The sequence below is a fragment of the Xyrauchen texanus genome, chromosome 1, assembly GCF_025860055.1.
Source record: "Xyrauchen texanus isolate HMW12.3.18 chromosome 1, RBS_HiC_50CHRs, whole genome shotgun sequence".
Lineage (NCBI taxonomy): Eukaryota > Metazoa > Chordata > Actinopteri > Cypriniformes > Catostomidae > Xyrauchen > Xyrauchen texanus.
The window spans coordinates 23,282,045-23,305,873 of NC_068276.1; the positions used below are offsets into that span (position 1 = coordinate 23,282,045).

Sequence of the window (23,829 nt, forward strand, 5' to 3'; positions counted from 1 at the left end):
AGATAATGCTAACCAAACCGCAATAAATCCGTTTGTTTAAAAAAATATTTTTCATTGAGGAAATTTTATATTTATTTTTTCATCTGCCCCGTGTCATCACAGTGGTAGAGCTGCTGCAGTAGAACGTTGGCGCCATTTTCAAACTTCAGAGCCTCAGTGACTGGAACACTTCTAAGAGCTTCATTTTTCATTATTACACTTTTTTCCAAAACTATTACCACGGGACTCTTTATTATTAAAAAAATATATTTTACTAATACTGGCAATTGGAAAAAGATTTTCACAGAAGGTAAGTCATTATTTATTACTCCCTATGTACGCATAAAAGAAAACAATTATGATAACTCACTTCTTTTGTAAGCGAGACATTTTTGGAAACCTCGTCGATTGTATTCGTTATCCTCTTTCTTTTTTGTTGATTTTACCAATCGTCCGAGAAAGAAAAAAACGCTAGCAGCAGGAAGTTAACCGCAATAAAAAAAATAGCGTAATGGTACTTTCACATATTTATATATGCTTTTCAGAATTGCAAGGCATTGGCAACTTTATATTAGTTGGTTAGCTGAGCTGTTTTGGCGAGATCGCTTACGTCACTTTCAACTTTTTATTGTTAATAAAAACAAACAAACATACTACTCTAGTGTAGTTTCAAATCTGTTACAACTAGCGGGATAACGTCCACACAATTTATGACATGTCAAACGATGCGTTGACTATATTGACAGCATAAAGGAACCCGAATAAAGTACTCCTCTAGTCTTTGTCATATGTTAGCTTTTAAAGAAGACAATGATTTCTCGGTGCCCCTAATGTTCTGAACCACTCCCCTCGGTTGCTGTCGCTTCACCCAAAACACAAGCCTAATTCACCACTTTTCCCTCCTTGTGGCTTTTCATTTAACCCATCTAACACGGAATTTAGTGTTTAGATCTGTTCACTTTATTTGTAACATTGTAGGCATGATTGAGATGTATAATTTACCTGAGAACTGACGGTTAAATATCATTTTTACGTGTTTTAATCTATGACGTATGGAACTCAGAATGTTGGTTCGTCTAAATGTCGTATTAACAATGTGGCATTGTGTCAAAATAAAGTGAAAGTTGTCGACAGCGAATGATCAGAATGCGTCTTGATGCATCTTTTTGGCAGGAAAAATAATATTACTTTTTCGATTCTACCTGTAAACGACGATTTGATTTTTGTATATTAAAAGCCGTATGGCTAAGGATCACAAGTAATTGTGTGTGTGTGTGTGTGTGTATATATATATATATATATATATAACACTTCACTGTTTTACAACAATTTATTATTAGCCCCACAATGTGAATTGTAACAATAAGTTGTCCCTTGAAACTGTTCCCTGACTGAATGGCCATTTTTAAACATGCTTCCATATTTTCTTTCTTCAGCCGACTAAGCCTGATACACATAACCGTCTTAACTTGACAAATCAGCCAGTTTCACTCCAGTCCAACTACAAATAAAATTACAAATACAAGAACAGTATCTTGTGTATTTGAGTCTAGTGAGTTTTTGGCTGTTTTATCCATTCATTTACAGCCTAATGTTACCTTTTTTTTTGTCCAAATATATCTTTATGGTCTTTACAATAACCCTGTAATCTTTTGATACAAGTTTACAGTGGTATTTCTTAGTCTCTCTTGGCATGGCTCTGGTTTTATAGCTAATGTATTGCCTGTGGTTTCCTGTTTGTTTTTTCCTTTTTTTTTTTTTTTTTAGTCGATCTCTGTGTTCAAAGTTATCTTCAAGAATAATTTGAGAATGTGAAATGTAGATGAAAGATTAGGCAAGTGATTCTTGTAACAGATACTCAGATACAAAAAGTAAGTATCCTATGTAGTGTGCAATTTACTACATTGGCATTAACTATGTTTTTTAAAGGTGTGTGCACCTGTTCCTGGATGTCAAATTTTACAAAATTCCATCTTTTGCTGTATATCTTCTGAAATCGTTCTCATAAGGGACAATCTAGGCATGGCTTTAATTGGTAGAAACATTTTAAATTAGTTTTTTCTCTCTCTCCTGTAAATCAGACAGGGCTCATTAACCTCCTATTTTCATATTGTTTTCCATAGTGTTCAGTCCATTGAAGTTATTGATAATATTATAGTTGTGGACTGCAAAGATGTGTGGTCTCATCATTTCACTCAAGTCTCTACTTGCAGATGTCACAGAAATATTATGTAGTTTTTAGCTAGGGTATTTTTAGTCTTCCTGTTTTTGTGTTTGGTTCGGTTCCTGAAGCTTAGTGCTTTTGTTTTGGATTGTATGAGATGGTACTGGTTGGAATAAAAGGCAAAAGAAAAGGGACTGTACACTTTTGTATTCTGCTTGTACAAAAAAACCTTCACATACAATTTTGTTGTTGCCGTTTCCTCTTGATACATTTTATAACTGCAGTGATTTTATTGAAACAATTTTTTCGCTGTGGTATTATTAAGCTAATGTGGTTATCAATCTGGTAAACATCTTGTGAAATATAAGGTCAGAATTGTAACTTTCCATAACAATATATTCATTGGAAAATGTATTAATGACATTGGTTACATTTTAATTTGGCTTTTGACTTAAATGATCACAGAGGCCTTTGTTGTGTGTGTGTGTCTGTGTGTGTGTGTGCGCGTGCGTGTGTGTGTGTGCGCTCGCGTACTGTTGGACCATGGTTGTCCTACTCAGTAAAACTATCTGTAGAACCAGATCAACATATTCTCCACTCTTTGTACCCAGCCTTGCACTACACAGAAAACCCACAGAGATCTTGCACTAAATCCTGGTGCTTTGAGAAGTAGAAACGTATTGAAGTATGAAAACTTTGTTTTAGCCCTCATTTTGTCCACTCCAAACTCTGACATCTTGTAGTTTGCTTTTGTTCTCTTTGTCGTTTTTTTTTTTTTTTTTTTAAATGGGTAATGAACTAACATCAAAAATATAAAATCATGTTTGTTCTTTTGTTTTTTTTTACTGTGTTATAAACTTTGTGTGGTCACTGGAGTTTTGAGTTTGTGCTGAAATCTTGCTCGCAGTGTAACACATAAAACACCACAAACACATAATGCTTTTCCTAGTTTCATATCCCCCTTTCTGTGCGTCTTTGCAGGCGAGCCTTCTCCCTCTTTTGTCCCCCCCCCTGCCTTTCTCTCCGTTGGCTGTGTGAGTGCTTTGGCAAGGCTTCAAGAAATCAAGCAAGCGAGAGCTGTTAGCACTGGCGCGCCCCAGACACTAAGCCCTACAAATTAATTTTTTCCTCTGAAATTGTTCCACCAATGGTCCTAAAACTTTAGATTCTTCTAAGGGGACCTTAGAGCAATGCTCAGATTTTTTTGGGGATTTTTCCTGTCCCACTAAAATGTTCATTTTAATTGTAGAAACTGATGCCCCGGGAAAAAGGCTACAACCCCTGCTTTTTATGCCTACCAAGTTCCTCAGGCAGCCTCACTAGCTACAGCTAAGCAGAGGCTGCACACTGCACTGGACTGCTGGTCTGGAGGTGAATAGGGAGAGAAAGGGGTTTGAGGGCTGAAAATAGGTTCTGGTGGACATAAGGTTTAGGCACTTATTTGACTCTTGGAACCCCACCCCCCCAATTTGGAAAGGGAGCCCTAAGCTCAGACGAATGGGTGTATTTTTGACCTGAAATTAATACTTGGGATTCCCATTGATAAGTGAATGTGTGGGTTTGTTTTCCTTTTAAATTCTGTTTTTACAATTTATTTTTAAGCAGCCAAACTGTTGTGGGTGTAGAATTAGCTGTAGATTTGTGAATAATTCAAATATTTGCAATGGGAAAAGAACTTGGTGACTTAAAAAGAGTTTTCAGAAACAATTAAGTATTTTTAAAAACTTTTTTGAATACAAAACAATTTTAACTCCATTTAATTAAGTTGGGAAATGCCATTTATTTTTTCTATCCAGGTGCAGGAGACAAGACTACACTGGAAGAGGGGTGTTCGGTAGATTACTTTGGGAAAACCAGGTACCTTTTCCTCTCCACTGCTGCCTAACATGCTGGAGAACGTGAATCGAGGGTAAGTGTAATCTTTCTTGTGTCTGCTTCAAGCTTAACCAAAATGGCCCTGGCTTGAATGGGTGAGCAAAGTTAGGCCAGGGTTGTGTATGTGTCTTTGTGTGTAAGCTTGTCTTTTTGGTCTCCCTCTCCCACCCATTTGCTGTCTATCCTTTTCTCTCTCTCCCTCTCTTTTGCTAACACCCCTACCCCCCTCTCTCCATGAACGACGGGCAGAAGTAGACCGAATCAAATGCCTTCTGCAACTGTGCTGACGTGATCATTTGACTCAGACCTTAAATAGGCTGCACTTCATGAGATGTTACTGTGCCAAGGTGTTTTTAAGAATATAATCATTAAAAAGTGACCAAAGCTTTATATATTCACTAGAATATGGCTGTTTTATAACACAAATTTAGGCACACCTGGGTCTGCATTTTGCTATAAATAAACTTTCTCTTTGTTACTATGGACTTCAACTTTTTGAAAATCTTTGAGCAACAAATTTAAGATTATGCTTATGTCAACATATTTTATCAGTTATTATTAATTATTTTGTAATTAAGCCTTCATTCTTGCTAACATTAGAAATATCACACCACATTAGGAGTGGTGTGCTTAAAAGTCAAATGTGCAGCCCTTCAAAATTACTTTTTTGTTTCATTTTTCTCAGCCACAGTTGCCATTTATACATTTCTAATAGTTTTTAATAACTTTCATCAGTTTTGAAACTAAAAATAAAATGTATTTTTCAGTAAGTAATGAATATTGTTGTGGTTTTCCTCTGTTAATGAATGCATTACCAGTTTTATGGGTGTAAACTTATTTTTCAATAAATAAAATAAAAAGAATAACACCATAAAGAAATTGGCAAAATGGATACAGCAACACACACACAAAATAAAAATAATCTCCCATTCACCTTCAAATTAGTACACTACAACATTTCTAGCGGTCATCTCCCGTAAACAGTTAGATCAGCACTTTTCACAGCTTAAAAAATTAATACAGATTTTGCTGTGTCAAGGCCACACCTTTTAAAATTAGATATTTCCCCCTTTTTAGGTCCCCCTTATATGCCCCCCCCCAGCCATCGTCTTATCCCTTCACAACTAATAACTACTGTGTTGCTTAATATATTACAGACCATAAATGTATTTTGATATAATGCCATTTATATTTACTACTTAATTTTTGTTCATATATGCTTGCCTTCCTTTGCCCATGTTTGTCCAATATTTAAGTAGTGTAAATGGGTTTGTGTGGAGTGTATAAGCATTAATATTTCCTGTTTTACATTTGGACACATTTTTCTCTTAATCCCTGGAATTTTTGAAGGTAACATAATTGTTTTGGCAACAATTACCATAATTGGATAATTTAAAATAATAGTGTAATAATACTGTAGGCGTTATTCTGATAGTTTAACTTTGATCTATTATATTGATGATGTATCTTTCTTGACTTTATTCAAGTCAAAGCAGTATAAGAAATGACAAATGTAACACTTTCTTTTTTTTTTTTAATACAAGAAAATAAAAATATAAATTGCTTTATTTAATTCAAACTAGATTACTTGCATGGCAGTAAACCATTTATGAAAGGCACTATTTTTTTCTCCTCACCCCCCTTTGTTATCTTCCATTTTGTCTTCATCCTCAACATCCATTTTGGGAATGTGTGTACACAGAAACTTACTTATTAAATATCTAAGGGGATTATTAGCTTGGCATGAAAGGACATGGGTGACCACAAGCGTCCTCATGATTGTCTGTGCCAGAGAAATTGAAGTAATTTTGTCATTCTAACAACTTTTATTAATTTTAAAAAAATGAAGCGATGTGTTCTCAATGCATCAAATTTAGTTCTTTGAGAAGTGTATTTGATAACTTGTTTTACAGTTTCAGTTTGCACTAAATATGGACAAGCTGTTTCTATTTTACAATGAATTTGACAAGTAATTTTGTCCCCAATTTAATTATAGTAAGGAACACTGGAATCCTTTTGGCATTATTTATATTCAGCCCAGAGCACCCTGTAGCAGCACATCATGGTTTGTAATTTCTAAGGGCAAATCAAGATGTGCTGTTACTGGGAGCCTGGGACTTTCTCCATTTAACGACAGCATGTTCTACACCTGCATTTAAGTGGTTACAATCATGACATGCCTTCAGGTTTTATCATAAAGTTCAATTTAATATATGTATCAAATGTAAGCTTTGTCATAACATGTAAAATGCTGTCTGTAGTATTTTGTATTTAGAATGAGGCTATAATTTATAACTTGCTTATTTCAGCATAAACAATTGATAAAGCAGATCTTTACCAGTTAAAATAATTTAGTCACAAATGACCAGACACACACTAAATAATTAATGGCTGAATCACCAGATATAGCTTCAGGAGTCTCTTCAGCAAGATATTCACAGACAGCTGGGAATTAACATTCTGGGAGATTTTATATTTAAAAAATGTTTTTCATAATAATTATAATAATGTAACCTTTTAAGATGTACAATGCACATCTACTGTTTATGCAATCTGTTTTCTGCCATACATATTTAGTATGTTCCTTTTTCACTCTCCTCCCTTTGACCACTTGATGCCTATGTGTGCCTGACAGTAGCAGCACATCAATATTGGCAGCTGCCCTCTTTCTGGGTTGCCAGTATGGTTTGTGCTGCTCCCGTCAGACAGACACACTCTACAGCTCTAGTGTTTGGAGCAAAATGACACCACCTGTCCTGAAATGAGATTCTGTCTGCATTCACCTTTGCAGTGACATACCAAGATAGATAGTAGTTGATGACAGAAATTGTAAAGTATTTTCTTCTTTCACAGTCATTTGTATGAGAATATTTGTGCAAAAACATTAAAAAAACAATCAAAGCCATATTTGAGTTAAATCAAGTTTATTTACATTACACAAAATGTCCGTTATTTGGTTTCAGTCTGTGTTAAAACCCAAAGTGTGCTGTCTTCACCAATCTGCTTAGAGCTGCCATTCAGTCTAATTGTATTTCATGGCTAGTTTCATTAGCTCATCAGTAGCACTTTTGGCCATAATGAGCAATGGGAAAGACGGGCAGCAATTTCCAATGCATTATGAAGATATCAGATAAATGGCTTAACTGGCAGAGTTTCATGTGGTACAGTTTCATGGGGTAAGACTCATGTTCATGGAAACATTTAGGTAAAAATGTAATTAAGGAAATTGTGAAATGAACTGTAAATATACTGTACATTCTGTTAATCTTAACTTTTAAACATTTACATTAATAAAACCCCCTAATCTCAGAAAATACATCAACATAAGAAAACTTCCTTTTACACACTAACAGAGAATGGCGAGCCAATGCAAAAAAAAAACAAACAAACAAAAAAATATATATACATATTTTTTTTTTTTTAAAAAGATAAAACTTACTAAAGCTGCCACACAGCTCTTAAAAAAAAAAAAAAAGAATTTTTAACCAACCTGGCTGAGGATTATCTCGAGTAAAACCCTGTCTTAGATTGACATTTTTAGCTACAATCTTTTGTTATAAATGCACGAATTATTAGAAAATAATTTAACCTATAGCAAAATCTGCATTTCAAATGGTTAACAGTACATCAAACAAAACATTGGGCCCCCCAACACGTTTTACCCAAAACATTGTACTGGCAATTGAATCTCTAGAGATAGTGGTTGAAAAATATGTACAATAATGCTTCTATTGAAAATTTATTTACAAAGGGCTACACCACCATAGATCCCAGAACAGTAATATGAATTGAGCAGTATTTGACAGCATCTTTCAAAACCTTGTGTTCAAAAATAAATGTTCCTTTATTGTCAAAAAAGGAAAAGAAAAGAAGAAAGTGGTCTTTGTCCAGGTGAAGAACTTAGAGTTTGTATAGTTGGGCTGAACTCCACTCAAGTGACATGATCAGTTCCCTTTCTAGCAGATGGTACGTTTCAGTAAAAGAGATGGAGGATTTCAACGGGATAACAGAGGCAAGTCACTTGAATTCATGATGAGGCTGGAGTCGAGATTCAGACTATCTGCAGGAAGAAATGGCACAATAGAAATAACAGACAATGAGGAAAGAGAATATAAATGTGACAAACAAAATGTCAGTTAAGTATCTACATTTACAATTTTGAGGATAGTTATTTTATACAAAATATGGAGAACAAAAATAATACTTTGGGGATTTCTCTTACCCTGATCAAAATTTAGCTTTTTAGATGTGGAACTATCACCAAGCCCCTCAATATCTACCAGATCACTGTTTACGTCAGAGTCATTTAGTGCGCTGAGAGTTACATCTGAGGAAAAACAATACGAGTGCATTATATTTTACAAAGACTTTTCAAAACGCATTTAGTCCTTTGAAGTGGAAGACTGTATTAATAGGTCATTTCAAGTGTAAAATGTATTACTGTACTGTATTACCTGCAGTCTTAGATGACTTGATGCTAGATGAAACTGTGGTTGAACCCTGTAAACCCCCAGTCACCATAATCTGAGATGTTGGCACGGTGATGACTGTAGGTGGAGCAGGGGGAGCCATAGAAACGGGCACTTTTTTGGTACTCTTCTTTGTAGAATCAGAGGATAAAGGAATGCCACCATCTTCATAGAGCTTCCTCTTGACTGTAGTTTTCGTTTGTGCCCTTGTGGTAGGAAATTAATCACACAATTAATTACCCAATGCTTAATTAATGGGATTTCTAAAAAGCTTTCTTGGCCAACAGACGTAAAAATAAAACGGATAAAGACTACGAAACCCAGCAAGTCAGTAATATTTGAATTTGCTGAAGTACAAGATTAAATTTCTTACATTTCCAAAGTGTGGCAACCAAGTAACTGGTCTTCATTTTCAAATGTAAATATTTTTTTTCCAATGGATAAATGATGGAATCAAGTTTCATCTACTCTTGCGGAGAGCACCATCAATAAAATCGAACCCATAGTATCCTTATTCATCTTAGGACTAGACAAAAGCCAAAACAGTGAGACAGGTGTCCTTACACAGTCTGCTTGATTGCTAAGCTGGGTGTTCTCAAGTGACAGCTGATTCTAGCTCTGCAGGAAAACAGCAATGAGGGTTACAAGGCCCATAATGTAATTTATAATAATGCTCTAACTTGTATGTGGAACATTGGACCAATTACTTCAAAGTAAGTCCCAAACTATGCTGGAATAATATGGTACATCGGGGCTAAAGGCCCCCCTGGTGTAAAATGCACATTTTATTATCTCCCAAGACACTAAAGACAAATGGCTGTTTATGGAAGTGCTGTGGTAGTTTTTGATGCTATTTAAACAATGCTAAATTTTCTTGACCCATGAGTTAATTGTGAGCAGTGTCTAAAGTTTGATTTTGGGGTCTGATCTAATATTTAATAGTTTTTAAAATGTTGCAAATTTATGTTCACATTAATTTAAAGACTAAATACTTATTTGTAATTTTCAGTTTTGTTCAAGGTTATTAAATCAAATGTTTTTCAATAACGGTCCAATTAGTGAAAGGATAGTATTATCTGTTGCACACATTGTGAAATGATTTGTAATGAAAATGTTTCAAAGTGGGCTTACATTGACCGATCCAATCAAAATGGAAATTCATTTGTTTATAGAATTCTTGAGGATATTCTGAAATGCTGTCAAATGAAATTAACAGGAAATGATGCACCCATTTTTGAAAGGATTATATTGAATAAGCCCCATCTCAATTTTTCACTTGCTGTCTCAAAAAGTATTTACATCAGTTTACAGATTTTTCCCTATAACTTCTGCCCATATATCTACACTATATACAGTACATCCTGTGTACAATTACAAGTGTGTGGGCCCACCACTGATCTTATATATGTATCCCACATTCTGTTGGAACAACATAATTGTTGAAATAAAATAAATTCTATCAATATTTAAGAAAAATAAATGTACATAATATTTAGTTATGTTTATTAAAAAAAAAAAATCCAATCTTGATCCACTGTGCGACCAGAAAAAGTTAATTTAATTCAGGTGTACCTTTAGCCTTGTTGAGTCCTCATATTAAATCGTTTACATCACAATAGGACAATGGATTGTTTGCTCCAGTCCACCCATATAGTTAAACATCATTATTTTTTAAAGAAAAGCCAAAGCAGAGCATTTGCTTTAGTAACCTAAACGTTTTTACTTTTTTTTTTTCTGAGCTAGTAAATAATACATATGCACTTCCAAGTTAGGAAAGAGGAAGGCTTAGCAAAATATATACCCTAAAAAAAAAAAACATTATAACGTGACTGTGCATATCGTATGACCACTCAAAGCCTGATGCAAGGCTTATATTAAATGGAAATAATGGTGTCTTACCCTGCCGGACTGACATCTGCCACAGGATGCAGCTGCATGGTTAGCTCTCCTAATTTTGTGAAAGCAGCTCCAGCTGCAGAAAAGATCTCGCCAACCTAAATACGTAAAGCCAGCCGGTCATGATGAGCAAGAAATAAACGAAAACGTGTGTGTTTTGAAGCTGTTATTAGTAAGGTGAACTGTTAGCATGCTAGCCAATAGCTGTACTAACAAACGTGTTAAGCATATCCAACACTGTGAGGCATTTATGCATGTATACTATCAATGCAAATAATAAAACATGTAACCTATGATTATGTCCTGTATTTATAAACACAAGTTTACCTTAGTAGAGGCCGAAGTCATTGTTTTGATTAACAACTGAGAAATAACGCTTGAAAAATGTCAGGAGCGTGCTGACTTGACTCGGGTACCTAAAATTACAGCGTTACTACTTCTTCAATCTTTTACATCATGACAAAATAGTAAAAACATTCGAACTAAACAGTGCAGAAGTGCGCCACAGAAATTACCCTAATTCAAAGGCGCGCATTGGTCTTAAACGACAGAAGACATTCGTTATTGGTCAGCACCAGACAGTTACTCCACACATTCAAAGCTGCGTCGAAACTACGCAATTAATTCGCTGTTTCCCTCAGTGCGTTTTCTTCAGGTGGTTCGAGCTCTCCCTTATGATATTTCTAGAGATTAGAGTCTATTTTCATTTGTCTATTTGTCAACACCATCTACATTTAGTCTTCATAAGCACTCGCCCCAAACCACGTTAACGTGTTATGGCGGAACCCTATCACTCGAACATGGGACATTTGTTTAATTATGTAAAAATCTCTCTCTATATATGATATATGCAATTCAAAACTTTCAGGTGCGGTTGCGTTAGCCAATATAGTTCAATATTATTCTTTGCATTGGCGTGTGCTGCCATCTGGTGCACAAAGCCGGCAGCCACAGTTCATATTCTGCTGTAGGCTACCTGGAAATAAGGACCACACAAGCAAGCAGCTCTAATGTAATTAAGTAAATAACTGTTTATTGAGGTTGCGGTGGACAGCTATTGGTATGTTATCCAAAGTGGGCGGATAAGTATCACCATGCAGAGGATGTGCACAATGCTGTCACAATACCTTTTTGGCACTAATTTGACACAGCAGGCAATATCTTGACAATAATGAATAAATAACAATAACAAGAACAACAATAGCAATAATTGTTATTATAGGCATGTAGTCAAAGTGCAACAAATGCAGAACAATGTTCAAATGCAATATTCTACATACTTTTAGGGTAGAACCTTATGGATTTGTCAGAGATAACATTGTCTCTTTGTGATGTAATTGGGAGGCAGGTGTCCTTGCTGGCAACATAATTTCAAGAATTAAAAATGAATAATAATAATTTGCTCAAAAATGCACGAAAGTGATTCCATATTCAACACTAAAGAACAATATCTATAAGGTAGCATATGGCACTCTATATTGTGTTGACGAAAGTGCTGATTTAAAACCAGATTGGTGACCATTCATGACCATTGTTTTTCAGTCAAGTCAGTGACATCATTACATGAGCTTCAATGCATTCAAATATATATATATATATATATATTCCATTATAAGTGTATTTTGTTATTGCTAACATCAATATTTATCTCTGGGCTAACAATTTTTTATAGCTATAAACTTATATATGAAATATCATTAATAGGCATCAGCACTAATATTGTCAGAGAAGATAACAGTCAATTTTTAAAGCACAGAATATAGAGGATGGGTCTGGGACATGCACAAGGGGATTTCATGGGGTGCAAGAGATGGATAGCCCTCTCACTGTACAAGAGGTGCAACAGCAGCTGTCATTCAAACCCATAAACAAGCATGCGTAGTCATACTATACTCGCATTACATTTTCTCGTTCAACTGATCCAACATTTATAACTAGAACAAGATCTTTTTTTTTTTTTTTTTTTTTAAGCAAACCTACATTACCTCAGTCATATTCAGAGGTTAAATGCTTCATAACAACCAATCATTTTGTGTGCCGGAAGACCTGCTGTCTTCTCAGAGTCAGATCCCTTCCACAGTGTTGAAAACAAAACTGTAGATACTGTAAATGGTACTGGACAAATACACTGAAATAGCCTTGGTAAATGCAGGCTGACAGAAGGTTAATGAGACAGCATAAACAGACTAGCATTCACAAATTCAGCGTGTTCATAATAAACATGACTATGCAAATTGGGACAATGTATACATGAGAACTAATGACCATAATACAGTACATTCACTCTGTAAAATATAAAATAATGTTTGATACAGATTCGCAGGCAAAATGCAAATATGTATGTAGTTCCACTATCTTAATAAATACCAAAAACTATATTTGCTCTATTTTAAACAAACTAAAAACACTCCTCATGATTTTTTAGCTCTTTTTATACTTTACGAAATCATGCAAATAATTAATTAAAAAAAGGACATTATACAATTTCAATAAATATAGAATATGTGACAGAAGTGGCTTTTGTAACCCTGTATTCGTTTTGTCCTTGCATCTTCAATAATTGCCTATGTTTTCCTTTATCATCCTCCTACTGCATCAAAAGGGTAAATGTGGGGCTGGACTTAAGATGGCTGATACAGCAGGCTGTCATTTCGAATGAGCACTAAGTAAATTACTTTCCCTCCATTATCGTAATGAGAATCATTTCCCATCGAGAGAGGGAGACTGTAAGGAAAAATTATATTCACCCTTTGGCACACAGTCCACATTACTCGTACTCACCGTTCTCTCTTTCTAGCATAAAACACTGCAGCATAAAAAATTCCCATATGAATCTTGAACTAAGGAGAGGTGGCATTCACAAGTGGGATTGTACATACAGACACACAAACTGACCCATGTAGTTGGTATATGGTAAACACACACTTTCTCTCAAACACATAAATTCAAACGTCATGCTGTGGGCACCAGAATGAATGCAATGTACGTAGCTATAAAAATGAGAAGTTAAATATCAGTACATTTATATCACATACTTGCCCACACAAAAACTCAACTGAGTATAGTTAGCTAGCATAGATGAAAAAAAAGATGGCTCCTGATTCCTGAATGAAGTAAGTATATTGAGTTGGCCCACACTCAGAAAGGTTCACACAATAACCGGGATAAAAAAAGCACACAAAATGCTGAATAGATGCAGTAGACAGGGAGAAGAGAAAGCAGCCATAATAATTCAAGCCTTACAAGAACATAACCAAAAAAAAGTTAAATAGTGTGGTATCCTGAGGACCAGAGTGAATGAGGGTTTCTATGTCCCAGCAGAACAGACAGACAAACACACTCACTTTTCAGAGGTAATATCGCAACTACAACAATTTTTTGATTCATACATTTTGTTGACCATAGAACTCAATAATCTCTTATAGCAGCTTGTGTGCACAAGTGCACATTCATAACTCAGAGATAGTAATGAGCGACAAGATTTCATTAAGCTTTGGGAACCTTTGCCATTCTGAAAAGAGACTATTGAGCGATATGGTCATCAGTTTTCCTTTTTTCTTACTGATCTGCACTCTCTTACGTTCATGTCAAATTTATCTAGAGATCTGTACAGCGTTCCTGCTTGCTGTAATGGTCAAACTGACTCTTCCAGTGCATCATGTAAGAGCTCCAGCGGTGAAATTCCACTTTCCATTGTTGCTCAACATCATCGACGTTGTCTAGGTAAGGGCAGAAAAAAACAATTATGTGCTGAAAGGGATGGCATGGGGCTTGACAAGGGAAAGAAAAAGAAATAAAGTTTAACAGCGGAATCAAAGACAAAGGCAAGAGAAACTGAAGGATGATTTTAAAATTGCAGAAAATTTTTGTTGAACAGAAAAATCTGTATAGAGAGCTGTACAAAAACCATCCATTAAACTTACCAGTAGTCCACGTCACGCTAAAAACCTCACTCATTAAACAGAACACTGGCTAAGGGGCCACAAAAGAGAATTTGTAATTTACGTCTTTATGTCAGGTAAGCTTGCAGCACTCTCCCCACTCACCTCCCAAAAGAGATGTTCTGTTCCCTTGGATGTCAACAGAATTGCGTAAAATCCTGATGTTTTGAATTCACTCAGAATTTGGACAGTTTAGGAAATCCTTCAGCCTACATAGCACTTCCATACATATGCCTATTTTAAATTACCATGTTTTTCCACCATCTAGTTTGGATGCTTCATATCGTATGTGGGCATGCAACGGTCTTCTCGCAGTCAAGCATTTGAACAAAGATGGGGTGTTTACACCCATTTCAGATGATCAGATGGTGCCATATTTTAAACCGGGTGCATTCTTCCTCAATTTGTGCCAGACACGGCCTGCTACAATTTAAGGTACTCTATAGAGCCCACCTGACTAAGGCCCAGTTAGCACAATTTTTCCCAGACAAAAGTGATGCTTTTATTCACTGCATACAAGGCCCGACAGATCATGTTCATAAGTTCTTGTCGTCCCCTTGACTGTTAACCTTTTGGTCTAATGTATTTGACACACTAGAAAAAGCACTTCATGTTGAACTAGGCCTCAATCTGTTGACAGCTCTTTTTGGCATTTTACCGTACACCGGTTCTACAAACTCCATTGCTTAAATTGTTGCTTTCACCACTCTATTAGCTAGAAGAAATATCCTTCTCAAATGGAAGTGCACTTTTTCTCCTTCTCATGACAGATGGATCCAGGAAATTTTTTCCTACATAAAACTAGATAAATGAAGGCCTATGCTACAAGGATCTCTTAAGACAATCAATAGCACATGGGATCCCCTCTTGAACTTTATTAAAGGCTTGCTTTGCTCCCCTGATCCTGATTCCAACAGTTCTGTACACTGAATGTCTTATGTCATGTACTAGACAATAATGAATATATTCAAGTTTATTTATTTAGTTATTTATCTGATTTGTTTTTGTGCATGTTTGGGGATGGTAAGGTTGGGGGTTAATGTGTTTATAACAAGAACATTCCTCTATGTATTTATCCATGTGATTGTCAATCTATATTGTCCTACCAAAATACCACTTAAAAAAGATTGGAAATGATGATCACACTGGGCCCACGATCTGTTTATCCAGAAAAGTGTATGGTAAAACTTTATATTCACTGAAATAATAATAATTAATACAAATATCAAAAGCAAGACCGCTGTTCAATAAGAGTTGTGAAAAAACATTGCAATGACATGTTGAAAAGTTATATTTTCACTTGTTAAACGTTTTAAGAATTTATTGATTAGACACCATTTTGATGATGAAATGAAATTAAACTAACAAATGTATTAAGTATTAAAATAATTGTTAAATAATTTAAAATAACTAAACTGGTGTGTTAAATAGCACATTATAATATTACCATATTTTTTCTGTGGTATCGAAATTGGTATAGAGAACTGTGAAATTACCAACTACTGAAATTTTGGTACCGTGACAACACTACAGCCTAAGTAGAGAGAGGGTACTAACAGAAGGTACACAAGGAGAACCCACAAAAGTTTTTTGTATGATTTAGTTTGACTCTTGTTACCTAGCCTCCCTCTCCTAAACAGCAGTAATTTACAATGATCCATCCATAAAACACAAGCCTGCAGTTTCTCACCTTCAAACTAACCTGAACATTCACATTAGCAAAAGGCAGGACACTGTATTTCATCTATGTCCACATTAATAAATATCAGAAGGGCTCTATTTAAACAAAAAATAAATGCAGAACTGAGGAATATACTGGTAAAAATAGCTCTTTTTTCATTTACCTGTGATATTAAGTAGACGAGGCAGGAAGCGGTTCCACAGAGCACAAACCTGCGTTCTTAGACCCTTGTGCACCTTCAGTGGTTCTGTATTCAAACCCACATGCTTCTGCTCAGTAGCTGTAAATTGAGGCCACCGTCTTCGACTCTCTATGGTGCCATCAATGTTAATGTTGGGATTACTAAGGGGCAGTCAGAAAAAAAACTTTAAACTTAAAAAGAGTCAACTTTTAAAGGCAACACTAAAAGAAAAATTCCAACCTCCACAACTATCATATAAATCCAACAGTTTCTGAAAAATGTATGACGACAAATCTTACATGGACATTAAATATTTCTTGGATTCTCACCCTGTTATGTTATCTCTTACCCAGTGCGGGCGAAATTGGCCCAGTATTTCATCATACGTCGGCTGAGTTTCTCTTCCTCTGCAGTGTAATTGAGCCTTTTCTCTAAAGGCAGGCCAAACACAAACTCAATCTCATAACCATGAATTACACCCATCCACTCAGGCCAGGCCAGATTAGAGGCTCGATGGTCAAACAAGTAGAGGTACACAGCACCTAAGAACAAAAAAAAGGGATTGGGAAAACTGGCAATACATTTTTTTACACTGAAGGTTTACTCAAGTTTGTGTTTATGTTTTGCTGGCCTTCTCTGTCCAAGTGGTCTTAGACTTTATACTGACACCTGTCAGCATGGATGCATGCAGTCTATTAACAGCTGCAGCTGTTTGTTTACATTGTGTTCTTATTGGATCACTGCCACACTGCAACAAGTCCTCTCTCTAACTCAGAGTGTTGTTAGTGCCAGTGCAGATGTGGCTTGGATGTAGATATTTCTGTTGTGTGTTCAAGCTCTGTAGCGTGGGCGTTGCAGGTTGTTTCATTGCTCCAGCAATGAAAATGTTTGGACATTTTATTATGTTGCGCCATCACTTGTCTGGACTACACTTGTACTTTTATGTTTTGTAAAACACATTGAAGTCTAGAAAAGGTCTTTATAAAGTTAACATTATTATTGTTGCTATTATCCCAAATGAATAACTCAAATTGCTTACATGGATGCTAATGTTATATAAACATGGCAACACCCATGAGGGGACAACATGCTTTTTATAGAACAAAATAGATTTTATTGTATAGGTCACTGATATGCCATTTGATATGCTTGTAAATGTAATGTTCAGTGAAGCTACAACATTTCAATAACTATTCCAAATCTTTACCCAATAAGATGCAGCATCACATTTTTTATCTACAATTAAATACATTTTCAACTCAAATAAAATGACCCAATTGTTAACCAATTATCCTTATGGTTGATGTGAGATGCACAACACAGCGTGCATTCTTTATTATTGTAATGGGCTTACCATGTGAGTTACTGTTGTAGCCTGTTGATCCCAAGTTTCCCCAGCCCAGTGTCCCTTGTGCAGTTGCTGCTGCCTGGGTATGGACACCAGTGTGCTGGGCATATGAACTTGCAAAGTGTTGTAGAGGACAAATAACATTTTGATCTCCTACAATATCATCCATGGCATCTCGATTCTTTTGAGGGTTGTTCTCATCCATCCAGTCAGTGTACTGAAGGATAACTGCCTCCAAGCCAATCTCATTAGCATGAGGAACACCCATCTTCACACCCTGGAGGAAGTCTTCTCGTGATATTAAACTGTCATTGTCTTTACTGAATCCTGGTGCACCATAAATTAAGAAGTAAGATCCTTCATCCTGATTTACACCCATGAGGATTTGAGTGTGTTTAAAGTTCCCTGAGCTGAGCATGGCATCAGGGGTGTCAGGGAGCACCACGCCATCTATGACCGGTACAAAGGAGAAGCGGAACAGGCTGTTATAGGGGAGTACTCTCCACTCCAGATTAATTAGATCCTCTGGCTCTTTGCTCCTCAGGCAGTCAACCAGCTCTGTGTCATTACCTTCACTGCATCCAATGAGACTGCCCAGCAAGGTGGCTCTACGACGGGCCTCATCAATGCTAACAGTAGCCCAGGGGGTATTAGGAACACCACTTTGCATTATGGCACGTGTGAAATATGGGCGGCTATCTGGTGACAGAAGATGCATCCCCACTGAGGCTCCGCCAGCACTTTCGCCAAAAATGGTGACCTGTTTTGGGTTACCTCCGAAGAAGTGAATGTTATCTTGCACCCATTGGAGGGCCAACCTCTGGTCAAGGAGACCCATATTTCCCGGTGCTTCTGATGAGCCATTGAGTGCAAGGAATCCAAAAGCTCCAACACGATAGTTCATAGATACAACTACTACCTTTTCAGAGTTAGCCAAGTACCGGCCATCATAGACATCAAGAGAGGATGAACCACTATAAAAGCCACCACCATAAATCCAGACCATTACTGTGAGGTTTTGTGGCCTTGTGGAAGGAGGAACCCACACATTAAGGTACAGGCAGTCCTCACTCATCATTCTGTTGGGGTTCCACATCTCGATACCTGGAAACCCTGGGTTAGTGGTGTCAACAGACTGATAGCAGGCATTTGGGTAGTCTCTTGCCTCAAAGACACCATTCCAAGGCCTTTTGGGCTCTGCTTGCTTGAAACGCCTTTTCCCAATAGGAGGTTCAGCATATGGAATGCCCAAGAAAGTGATCACGTGATTCCGGTCTGGAACAGGCAAGAGTACACCCTGCACACGACCCAACCTTGTTGTTACTATGAGGTCAGAGTCACTTTGTGCAAGACAGCAGTGGAAAAGGGACATGAAGAGCACAGTGGGCAGAAGGAAAATGTCTATGGTCTTCATTATGTATTTCCTTTTGTTAGTTAGGAAAGAATGTTGATCTCACTCTTCTTTAAGCTAAGTTCAGTATGATCTGTGAATGAAAAGACAAAAGATAAAAAGTTCAGAAAACTAAATTGGTTTTCAGGAAAGGGATCAAATGAAAAGGTTAAAAAAAGAAACTACAAAAAGAAGGGAGCTGACATTAGAAGCGAGTAAACATTTGTGAGACAGGGAGAAAATTGATGGTAATTTACAGGCCAAACAAGGCATACAAATTTGTTGATGCATAGAGATATAGGGCTGGATGTTTGAGACTGCGCTGAGCGCTGCACTACGGGCAACAGCCGTGCACTACTTCTTATCCTATTTTCATGACTAATTCTAAACACAAGGTGCATCCCAAACTGTACACTTCTGCACTATTCTATGCCATTTTGTAGTGTAAGTTGTGTGAGTAGTATGTTTACACTGAAAATGCAACAAAAAGAAGTGTACTAGGAGTACATAGATGATGCACATTTTCAACCATCAATACAGTGCCGAATGTTGGACACTTCGTGCACTCAGTGCTCGCAGCTTGCCGTACATAGTGAATGGGGCAGAGTTACCGGCAGTGATACTGGTCTGGCAAAACAAGTGTAAATAATGGAGAATATGGCAACTAGTGAAACTTCAGTGAAAAAGCTGTGTGAATATGCATATTATTGAGATATAAGTGTTGAACTGAGGGTGGCAAGCACACTAAAGCTGCTGGCAACACAATGCTTGCATTTGAAACGTCACTTCCGTCAGCAGTCTAACAGCGAATGCTTCCGTGTCGTAAAAAAACATTAAGTGTTCCACTTGGGACTATACTACACTTCGAAAATTCATACACTACATGGCTGAGTGCATTGTATATTTTGTAAGTGCATAGTGTGCCATTTGGGACATGGCTAAAAAATTTTGCGACAGCAAAAAAAGGCGTGTGGGTGGGAGTGTTTGCGCTATCTGTTGGTATATGTGTGCAAACTGTGGGTAAACTGTATACTAATAAAGTGGCACAAAGCAATTTTTTATTTTCCTGAGAAATAGGTCATTGCGCTAAGACTTTTGAGAACCATATCTAATATCAGTGCACTCTAAACTCAGTTCCTGTATTTGCAGTTTGAGGATTCCACCAGCAGATAATAACAAAGAGCTATGGATCACATTTATACTAGCCATAATTTGTGTGTCAGTAGATCAACATGATGTAACATGGTTAAAATGGGAGAGGAGGAGGCGAGAACCGGCTGAACAATCAAAGTAATATTTCAATTAACTTAAACAAAAAGACACAAAAGCATAAACGCACACATGACAGCTGCATGTAGCTCTCTCCTTGGCTGATTAGCCCAATTGGGGTCCGGGCGTGTGTTGTCGCCCCGTTTGCATTTGTATTATTTTATTTCTTAAACAATTATTTTAAGAATATATCATTATATTATTTACAATACACATATTTTAATGATATTTTAGGGGGGGGACAACCCTCAGATGGGGGGGGTCCTGACCCCCCCGCGATTTCCGCCTATGCATCACGGTCCAGAGCAGCACAGGCAACGATACAGTCACAGAGAAGGGGATGCACTGCATACAGCACATTTACACAGCCAAATTCATATGAATAAGCTGTCTTCATTTATAATGACATTGTTTGATGGAGAATGGAATAAATAATATGACACAGACTGTGCAATAACTGGAGAAAAGCCTCAGAATTAATTTAATTCGTGCGATTTCACCAACCCACTTGCGCCTTACACATACTTGCACAAAAATGTCAATTTCATGGCCATGCCGACTTTGCACAAGAGATTCTGATACATAGCTCTGCGATTAAAGCATAGCACTCTTAAAATAGGACCCATTTTATTCAACATGAATAAGCTAACTCATAGATTGTGCTCTAGTCTGATGGACTGTTGTTTATGCTCACCAGCTATGACCCCAAACACACCTTTGAGGTGGATGTTTATGTTTTACCTGTTGCCTAGTTGCCATGATGACTGGATTAATTCTAAAGGCACAGTTAGGAATAGGAGTACATGAATTTGACTATCTGTGTCAGTGCCTACTTCGATGAGGCTATTTCTGTTTCCCTGCATCCTTTGTCTGTGTGGCCACCTATTTTTGAGGGTGTCATTCAGTCAGTCCATCTGCCTTTCTGGCTATCCAACACTTTCTCTGCTAAGAGGTTACTGTAGGTCTATGGATCATAAAAATAAAGGATATGTTAGGAACTGTTTCCCATCTGCATTAAACTGTACAGCTCTTTCCATAATCTACTGGCTGATTTAGAGAGACCTGTCTAAAAATATTAATTGTAATATTACATTGGAGTCAGTGGTGAAAAAGAGGTGTGGGGGACTGCAGTGCAATTCATCAGTCACAGCGTCTCAATGGATTTATTAATATCTAAAGACAGCTGCATGCCGGAAATGGGGGGCAAGGGCAGCTATAAGCAGAGGGGGAGAGGCTGCCTGGACTCAAATTAGATCCTGGCATTCATGTATGAAGTTAACAGAGGGGGTTGCTTTTGTCTTGGGATTACATGTTGTTGTGCACACAATCATATACTATAAACAAACATCTTTCTTTCTGTACCCTTCCTGGTCTAACTTTAACAAATTATTTCCTATAATGTAGGATTGATCATTCTCAGCAAGCCTTAATCTATCCAAGTTTGAACTCTGGTGGACTACCCATTGCATCCTCTGTACAGCCTATCTGTTCTTGGATTCTCCTCCTCTTCCTTACCACGATCCAACTCATTTTCTAACGTTACTGCTTATTTATTTGTTACCCATTACAGTTTCTTTGAACCACCAAATTTGTAACACCACTAACAGTAGAAGAAAACGGATACACGCATCAATACCACCATAGAACCCCAAATTACGTTCTATCATGCTGTTAGTTCATTGTGACATGACTGACAATCCAAAGCATTTCAAAAGTGACAGTTTTATGAGCAGCACTGAGATGGAATTATCTGTGTTGTGGTCTGCCCATCTAATATTTCACAAGAGAGTGCTCCGATAGCTTAGCGCGGCAACAAATACACACTTGTGTATTCACACTGTGCTGAAGCCAACTGTAGGGATGTCATCATTACCAGTACAATCACAACAACAATATTTTAAGCTTTCAAATGAACCCCAGTTGATGGGTAGTGTGTACAAAATGGTAAAATGAATTGTCCTGCTCTGAGACAGCATGCTTGACTATAATTAACGTATCCCAGTGGAACACAGATTCTAAAAGCAGGCTGAAAGCTTATCATAACTGCATCAACATCAGAGTCAGAAGTCTCACAGTAATTATGCGATTAAATTGTTAAAATAATTGTAAACAAAATATAAATGAAAATGAAAACTCTTTTATTTGGTTTAATACAACATGAGAGGGAAATTGAACAATATAATACAAACACTGAATTGAAATCATCATGCTTTTTGGCGAACTTTATTACATTGTTATCACAGGGTCAATGCAGGCTTAATTACGAATTCGGTGCTGCGTACAAGCAACATCCAAAGCACACAAGTTACTGGCTCTAGAGGCTCTAATGTGGTAGAAAATCAAAGGAGACAGGAGGTTACATAGAACAGGTGCTGGAAGATAAAGAAGACTTAATTTTAAGGAACCATGGCCTCAGTGCGCGTGGGTTGGTCTATGCTCACGCGCTCATAATCTTTCTCCATTACATCAATTTATTCTTGCCATATAATCTCACCCAGTGATGTGCACAGACCTTAGCAGGGACGGAAGGATAAAAATAACACTTGTTTTCTTTTTTAATTAGTAGTAATTATAAATACTTGACCAATTTCTTTGCTTTTTGAGTGTTTAACCATTTTCTTGTATATTGTACGTCACAGATTAAAGGCACAAACTTGCTTTTTTTAAAAATAAAGATATGGTTAAAACATGTACATAATGTTGACAGTTATCTTGCTTTATTCATATCATCATTACAATATGATCTCGAAAATGACATGCAATTGCAATAACCAACGCGGTTCGTGTGTTTAAGTAAACATCAGTATACCAACCATTTACTGTGCATGACTGTGTTATAATAACGCAGACTACCAATGATAAGGAACATGCACTTCTATTTGAACATAACAAATAACCACAAAATCGTATTTCATAGGCTACACAGATGCGATCCGCATAGGTAACTGTTTTGTAAATAGAGATAACGTATTCTTCGGTTACATTTGAAACATAATGCATTTAAATATCCCAGAAACACACAAAAAATAAAAAATAAAAAGAAACTACAAACAGGCGTAGCCTATGTGCATTTGGTAGACGCAACGCATTAATATATTGACAACGCATTGTTGCCTGTTGGACTGATCCATTGGAGATCATAAGTGCCCGAGCAAACCTCACCAAACCTGCTAAGATGCCTGAATTCGGTACCTGACGATCCCGTTCACAAGCCAGCTTTGCTTCAGTGCCCCTCTCTCTGTCCTTGAACGATGCAAGCCTGAATTCTTGACGTGTAGTAGGGCGATAAAACAGGACAACCGGAGCGTGACTAGGGTGAATTATGTAGTCTCGTCGGACTGATTTTAACGCTTGATCTAGCCCTTGATGGAACTAAGTGAACACGGATCTATGATGATACAGTATGCGTCTTGCACTGCTGTGTCGATAGGTGGAGACTTCTTATAATAAGCATAATCGACTACAAAACAAACTACAGAGCTCTCGCGAGACGAGCCACCACTGCTGAACTGTCTCGACCCTCATTTTTTAAACTGCCAATGTAGGGTACGCTTCTTTCTTTCTTTCTTTAAATTTTTTTTGAAGAGACGTCAGCTTCATGCAATGTAAATTAAGTGCGGCTGTCAGATACAATTA

At 37.0% G+C, this 23,829-nt stretch overlaps 2 protein-coding genes across 3 annotated transcripts; both read right to left on the reverse strand.

Annotated features, from left to right (window-relative positions):
- Window positions 1-6,734: 6,734 nt before the first annotated feature.
- zgc:92664 (uncharacterized protein LOC436695 homolog) lies at window positions 6,735-10,950 on the reverse strand. Of its 2 annotated transcripts, XM_052132282.1 has the most exons (6): window positions 10,899-10,950; window positions 10,711-10,799; window positions 10,387-10,481; window positions 8,473-8,693; window positions 8,241-8,345; window positions 6,735-8,078 (listed from the first exon to the last, which is right to left on the reverse strand). In XM_052132282.1, exons 2-6 carry the CDS (start codon window positions 10,729-10,731, stop codon window positions 8,014-8,016), a joined length of 507 nt encoding a protein of 168 aa, XP_051988242.1. In that variant the 5' UTR covers window positions 10,732-10,799; window positions 10,899-10,950; the 3' UTR covers window positions 6,735-8,013. The 2 variants fall into 2 exon arrangements, with proteins under 2 accessions (XP_051988242.1, XP_051988234.1); XM_052132274.1 differs by having other exon boundaries at window positions 10,711-10,950.
- Window positions 10,951-11,398: 448 nt separating this feature from the next.
- Window positions 11,399-23,618, reverse strand: LOC127646666 (acetylcholinesterase). The gene is made up of 5 exons (XM_052130468.1): window positions 23,386-23,618; window positions 17,541-19,018; window positions 16,536-16,728; window positions 16,169-16,347; window positions 11,399-14,102 (listed from the first exon to the last, which is right to left on the reverse strand). The coding sequence occupies exons 2-5, from the start codon at window positions 18,946-18,948 to the stop codon at window positions 13,981-13,983; spliced, it is 1,902 nt and encodes a 633-aa protein (XP_051986428.1). The 5' UTR covers window positions 18,949-19,018; window positions 23,386-23,618; the 3' UTR covers window positions 11,399-13,980.
- Window positions 23,619-23,829: the final 211 nt, after the last annotated feature.